Source organism: Octodon degus, unplaced genomic scaffold (assembly GCF_000260255.1).
Source record: "Octodon degus isolate 3935 unplaced genomic scaffold, OctDeg1.0 scaffold00015, whole genome shotgun sequence".
NCBI lineage: Eukaryota > Metazoa > Chordata > Mammalia > Rodentia > Octodontidae > Octodon > Octodon degus.
The window spans coordinates 1,803,406-1,810,742 of record NW_004524591.1 but is presented as its reverse complement, the minus strand read 5'-3'; the positions used below and the strand labels follow the sequence as shown (position 1 = coordinate 1,810,742).

The window sequence follows — 7,337 nt, the reverse complement described above, 5'->3', positions numbered from 1 at the left end:
TAAAATAAAAATAAATAAAAGGCAAAAAAAAAAAAAAAAAAGATAGCTCGGCAGTCTAAAGTACCTGGTAAGCTTAGGCAGCAGGAGGGGACCGAGGTTCAATCCCCAGCACCACATGGCATGCCAGCCCCACCTTCAGGGTAGCTGAGCCAGCCAAAGAGTAAGTTGGTGGGGAAGGTCAAAAACTAAGAGAGGTTTACATTATCAAGCCCATCAAAGCACAGCATCATGCAATTTTTAGAATACTAGCCAGATTTTTAAGAGTAAAAGATGGAACAGAAATACAAATTGCACCAAATCTCACCACTGTGCCAATTTGAAGACAGTACAGCAATGCTTTCAAAATTTTGAATTTGAATACATCATTTAAATCTTGAATTTGATTTTCTACCTATAACTCCATCTACTAAGCATATTCTTTTAGAAATGTGAATCCTTAGGATAATGCACCCATGTTTCCATTTCTCAGGGACTCCTGAAGGAAGCACTCTAACAAGCAAAAAAATGGGGTAACCAAGATGTGGGGTGCAGAAAATGTGGGGTCCAACTGGAGAGGAAAATGCCCCAGCAGAACAGTGATGTTTCAGGAAAGGAAGTAGACACTTAGACCTAGGCACACTGAGACCAACAATTCTATAACTTTCTGTAGTACAGTCTGGGACAAACGGATGATGAACATATGGGGAGAAAAAGGTAATTATTAACTTGAGGACTTGTTCCGAGAATAAAAATTTAAGTACAATAAGCTAAACCAGGAGTGAAAACATAAATATGGTTAAAACCATGCAAATGATGCTGACGATTTAACCAAAAAATGTACTAGAATAAGGGAAATAAAGACAATCTTCACTTGTCAGAACAGGATATAAATATACATAATAAACTAAAAGTAGCTGTGTATTACTTAGAAAAATGAAATGGGTACAAAAAAGTGAAGGCTGAATGTCCCTTGGATGAGAAGGACTGAGAAAGCTTTTTCCCTGTAACTCTACAAGTACCATTAAACTATGCCTTCAGTAAAACTCCATTCTTACAGAAAAATTTAAATAAGCAAAAACAAAAAAACCCTACTGTTCTGCAATCTCTTCTCCAGAGACCCAGCCTACTTGGGCTATAAGGAAGTGATAACACAGAAATTCAAGGTCCAGAGTCCAGCCCATCTGCTACTGTCCCAGCACCAAGGGACAGAACCCAGGGACTGCAATGCCGCATTCTGCCAGTGATCTGCACCAAGAGGGTGGTCAGCACGCCAGCTGTTGGGGATGTGGAGGCACAGGCAGAAATGAAGTGTGGTAACGCTATCAGGAGTGATCTGGGTACTTCCGGTGCATGCTTCCCACTGTTCAGCCACCTATGTGCAGCAAGAAAAGCAAAGACACAAGTCTATGGATCCCAAACAGCACATAGCTGAATACTTCAAAGTTTAATACCAAAAAGCATACAACTTTTCATTAAAAAAAAGTCTGAAGAAGACAATCAAACAGAAATAAAGGTCAGTAGCTGGATGCCAATTTTACATTACATTATTTATTTAATTTTGAAGTTTTTAAACAGACAAAAGCCCTACCTGGCTTGAGTGTTTTGAACTCTATCCTTCTAAGTTATAAGATTGTTTCTTCTATAAGAAAACAAGCACTTTCAGTGTGAAAAGATCTTTATTTCCAAGTGATAAGAACAACCTCTCACACAGCAGATAAAATGAGTGTCACCACAACAGTCTGGGTCAGCCACCTTTCCAGCCCGGGCTAACTCACCACAAACTCCAGTAGCTGAAACATCAATCAATGGTCTTTAGCTCTTACAAATTTTAGTGTATAATCCTTGTTTATCCCAGTGATAAAAATGAAACTGCTGCAGTCCATTTAAAATACAGCAGCTCTCCCCAAGGAGCTAGCTTCTGAAGCCTGCATCCAAAACTCTTAAGATATTAACAATCTTATATGTATATCATTAAATTCGCCAATATTTTGACAAGCACAGTATAAGAAATCAAACCCTTCTCAACATGAAATCAAGTGAAATGCCATCTTTTTGCTCATTTCTGAAACAGAGCATGACCAAACATTATTCTTTATTCACGTTTATGGATTACATTTAGAGAATATTGAATAAATCAGAACTCATCATTTATAATACTGTACATTAAGTTAGAAGGAATATATAATCCCCCCTCTACAAAATGAGATAACTTGACCCAAGATAAAAACTGTCTCTAAGGCTTATGTACATTAAAAATAGGAAAAGAAATTAGAAAAAAGTCATCAAGTGCTAAAAATCTAGAAGACTTCTCCAACATCTGCTCTCTTATCCCGACACTTGCTTCGAGCTTTCGTCCGTGCTTTAAAAGCTGCAGAGTTATATAAATGCTGCAATCAAGAGGAAACATGCGTGAGTCAGCAGGCCTAACGACGTCCTTAGAAAATAAAAGATACACTCGTAAAAGAAATCAACTAATTTGACTATTTTAAATATTTGTAATACACAAAAAATTAGGCAGAAAACAGCACAGTTAGTGGCTATTCTATGTTACAAAATTTATGAACCAAAATTGTAAGTAAATTCCAAGCAAAGAGGGTAAAAATGACCATCAGTGAATCTGATCACAAGTCATGATTGACGTGAAAGGAAGGTGCTACTCAGCTACCAATTCAAAATACAACAGTGATGGGGGGCCGCTGTAATAACAATTACATTAACTTTTCTTTCTTTATTTTTGTATTTTAGTACAGGGTCTACAGGGTCTTACTACACAGATCGGACTCATAGTGAGCCACCTGTATTCAGTCTCCCAAGTGCTGGCATTACAGGCGCACCCAGTCTCAATCACCCAGTATCAACCACTGTCTCGGCACTCTGGGGGCAGGGCTGGCACGGCACGCTGGAGACCAAACCCCGGATGCAGCATCTGCCTAGGCAGGCACTTAAATCTGTTGAGCTATATGGCCGGCCCTTTTTTCTTATTTTTGAGATAAGGTTTCACTATGTAATCAAGACCAGTTTTTGAACAGTTTCTTATAATTAAAAAACTACTGCTGTCAAATGTGCAGATAAAGATAAACAAATGTTTATCTTACATCACCCACCAGGGGTCCAAGTTCAAACACACTGCATTCATTTGACTTAAATGAAAGAAAAAAAAAAAAAAAAAAAAAACTCTTTTTTTTTTTTTTTTTGTCAGAACCGGGGATTGAACTCAGGCCCTTGTGCTTCCCAGGGAAACACTTATTCTACTGAGCCATCTACCCGGCCCCTACAAAGCTCCACATTAAATAAAATAGCTCTAGTTCATAGCTCTTTTTCACTGCCTAGAAGTCCTGAGCATGGGCACTTCTTTCATGTAAAAGGTCTCTTCCTAGGTGAGGAAAATGTTTTGGAAGTACATAGAGGTGACTGGCTGTACGACATCATGAATGTAATAAATGCAACTGAGCTGTACATTTCAAAACACTCTTACGTAACTCTAACCTCAATTAAAAAAACATATAAAATTAAGGATGTTTGAAATGTTTACCTGTAACCGCAGTGTGTAATTTTACAAACAGTATCTCATTAGAAAAAGGAACAAGACTCAACCTAATTTCTGTATTAAAACAGTATGGTTACAGGGAAACAATCTTAAATCTCCCACATTCTCAGTGCTATCAAGCTTCTACACCTTCAGCACAGTTACTCTGTGTGAGACATGGAAAACTGAACTTCCATGCATGAGGCGACACGGCCGAGTGCCCGGCCCCAGGCAGCATCAGAGCTTTACCCCCAATTTTCCTTACAGCATTTAATTCTGTTATAAACAGAAACAAAAACTCACTCTTTCAAAACGAGAAATCTTCATTGTTTTAAGCATTGCAGCATCAAGCATCACCGGGGGTCCAAGTTCAAACACGTTGCGCAGGAATTCATTTGACTTAAGTGACAGAAAAAAACAAAGCTCCATATTAAATAGCTCTTGTTCATAGCTCTTTTTCACCGCCTAGAATGGATCTGATTCACAGAAGTAATGTGCAAAGGATAAGGATGAACCTACCACACTATTTCTCAGTATGAGAGCAAATTGTTTTCCAATTCCTTGAATCCCAGAAAATCATGTGGAACTATATATACTTTCATCAAAATTATCAAGAGCCTTCATGCAGATTTCACCACACAAAAGAAAAGTTTTGAGTTCACATTCAAGAACAGACTCACTGTTCTCGGTGAGTTATATTTAAGTCGAGGTACATTTAAGTCATTTCTTAAGCAAAGGTATAGAAATGTCCCTCACCTGCAAATGGTACTGCATCCCTGACCCAAGGATCTCTTTAAAGGTGTCATAAGTGTGTTTCTTGACCCAGGTATCGATATACATGCGTTCAGGACCAAATTTAACAGTTTCTGTTGGAAAATCCCGTTCCTAGACAACACAAGACAAAATCATCACAGGTATGAAATGGCCCAGAAAGATCTTACATAAACACTACTTCTAAAAATATCTGATAAATGAGACAACTGAACAATATTTTAAACTGGTATTATCATCGTTGAGATGTGAAAAGGCTCAGAATTACTGTCCCTGCATGTGAGGATGTAGAATTTGTCTAATTGTACAGACTTGAACTTGAGTAAGTAGGAATGACAAAACCACACTGCTGTGAATATTTTAAAAGCACTCAAGAAACTTTAATAAGGCCAGGGGTGGACACTGACCTGGAGTGGGAAGGGAACAGTGAGTAAGAGAAGACTACACAGCTGAGAGGGTGGGCAGGGATCTGGGAAGGAAGACGGCCGGGGCTAACAGACCAAGCCCAACAAGAGCCAGCAAGGAGGGCCCAGGAGTTACCACGCAAGAGCGCGCGGGTCCCTGATCACACACAGCAGCCGCCTGGGGTCACCAGCTCAACGATCTAGTACAGCAGCATTCTAGGAGTTCAGCCTTGCCTTCACAAAACCCTGCCCCCCTGGGAAGGATTCCACTTTCTTTCTTTCTTTCTTTTTTTTTTTTTTTTGCGGAACCAGGGATTGAACTCAGATCCTTGCGTTTGCCAGTCAAGCGCTTATCCTACTGAGCCATCTCCCTGGCCCCAGGACTCCACTTTCCAGCCTCTCTCCTGACTCTAACCTCAGGCTTCCTAAGGTGAGTCCCATCTTTCACTCGTATTTCCCAATGCTCCTGTTCCACTGGTTCCCTTTCCCGTATCTCTAGCGTCTAAAACAAAGAAAAACCACAGCCCTCTATATGTAATCCAGCACTACACGCCAGCTACAGATTCTCATCCCTTCCCAACACAACCAAGCTTTTCAACAGAAAGGGACGCACCCTGTCCGCTTCCTCACTTTCCAGGTCACTTCAACTGGGCTCTTCCAGCACGGCTCCAATGACGCTGCTCTTAAAGGTCCCCAGTGACCTAACTACAGATAAGGAAACGTTCTACCCCTCCTCACACCTGACCTATCTATCCGTAGTTTGGCCCTGCGGAAAAAGTACAGTGCTAAGGATCAAGTTTGAGTTTTGCTACTTATTGTTTTGTTTACTGATTGTTGTTTGAGTTTACACTGGAGATTAAACCCAGAGCCTTTGCACTAAAGCCATTTTTGTTTTTTGACACAGGGTCTTGCTAAAGTGGGCTCCAAATTCTGATCCTCCTGCCTAAATTTCTCAAAGTAGGGGCCGGAAGATAGCTCAGTAGAATAAGCTCTTGTCTGAAAAGCACAAGGGCCCGAGTTGAATCCCCAGTTCCGCAAAATAAATAAATAAATAAAAATAAATTTCCCAAAGAGCGGGGATTATAGATGATTTGGCGTTTCTTCTTCCTTACAAATGAGAATTTCTATTGCCTAAAAGTTCCAATGAAAGAGAAAGGAGGAAACCCCATGGCAAAGCATCTAACACATTCAACATCTGTGGGTTCTGGATCCACAGAAACGATGTGGCAGCCACCGACTCCTCAGATGTGTCGTTCTCCGGCAGCTGAGCAGCCTTCACCTAAAAGATGCATCAAGGAAGCAGGGTCCTCCCAAGGGAGCTGAGCTCCATTCGGAGAGAGACAAGAACTTAAGTGGCTGGCGAGACCCTTCTCCGGCGCACTGAAGGCAGAGGCTAGAAAATGGGGAGCCCAACAGCAGGGCAGGGGAGGTGCTGCCACCAGTGCTGAAGGGGAGAGGGTGGGCAGATAGATGGCTTGCTCCTGGGGAAGAACGGCCTCCGTGCTGGCGGGCCTGGCAGATCTGGGGCTTGGGCTGGGCAGAGCTGCATGTGCTGGCGTGCCCGTGGAGGGGCTACTGAAGACTTCCAGGGCCACACTGACTGCTTATCATCAACTACCCAGCAAGACACACAATCTGCAATCAGGTCTAACCCAGAAAGACAGGTCTAACCTAGGACATGACATCATCATATCTCTGTAGACTATGTTGTCCAAAAACAGAAAACAGTTTATAGGAGCTGCTGGAGGTGTATCCGAGCATTATGGGGGGCCGAGCCTGAGGCAGGAGGAACCCAAGTTTGAGCTCAGTCTGGGTAACTTAGTGAGATCCTGTCTCAAAAAAATGAAATAAAAAAGAAATAGTGTACAGGTATTCAAAGAGAATGGCTTGCCTAACTTAGGAATACAGCCATCCTAGCCATAAACTAATTGCAATTCTTAATGTCACTGTCTGCTCAAGTCATAAGGTTTTATTTAAATATAAAATCCAAACATAAAATATTACTAGAATGTGATTATAGTTACCATCAATCAAACCATTTAGACCCCTAAAGATCTAATTTATATATACATTTTGTTTCTATTAAAGTAATTAAATGGGGACCGGGGAGACGGCTCAGTGGAACAGGCACTTCCCTGGCAAGCACAAGGGTCTGAGTTCAAGCCCTGGTTCCACAAAAAAAAAAAAAAAAAAGTAATTAAAATGAAGAATGAGAATTTCAGGTGTCCTTCAAAGTTGGCTGTGGAGTGATGGCCTTAAAAGCTGGAAGTAACCTGAGAAACCACCCGTTATACCTAAGAAATGTTCCTTCCCTGGCCAGCCAGACAGCTGCCAGGCTGCGGTATCCTCTGAAGAGTGCCCCATCCTGCAGCTCATTCTACATGGGCATCCTAGTCCCCAGCGTTTCTCAACCCATTTCTTTGCCACAGACTGAAGCAGATTCCAGGACTAGGCAGGAGCTCCAGTATGGTGATGAAGTGCCTCAGCAGACCCACTGTGCTGTTCAGTTCTTAGCACCTAGTCTTCCTGGAGAGATCACAAAGGTCCTTACAGAAAAGGTAATGCTGGAGATAGAGGGGTACACAGGATTTCAACACATTCACAAAGAACACTGCCCTCTAATTTAAAAAAAAAATTTTTTTTCACCTAGGCTGTTA

The 7,337-nt window shown here is 41.4% G+C and overlaps 1 protein-coding gene across 2 annotated transcripts in view; it reads right to left on the bottom strand.

Annotated features, from left to right (window-relative positions):
- Positions 1–1,507: 1,507 nt before the first annotated feature.
- Ifrd1 (interferon related developmental regulator 1) overlaps positions 1,508–7,337 on the bottom strand; it is a 47,103-nt gene continuing 41,273 nt past the window's right edge. For both annotated transcript variants that reach the window (XM_023709844.1, XM_004626420.2), the window contains exons 10-12: positions 4,262–4,390; positions 3,809–3,904; positions 1,508–2,366 (exon numbers count right to left, since the gene is read on the bottom strand). In XM_023709844.1, coding sequence (XP_023565612.1) covers positions 2,277–2,366; positions 3,809–3,904; positions 4,262–4,390 — 315 coding nt within the window. In that variant the 3' untranslated portion in view covers positions 1,508–2,276. The remainder of the gene's footprint in view (positions 2,367–3,808; positions 3,905–4,261; positions 4,391–7,337) is intronic.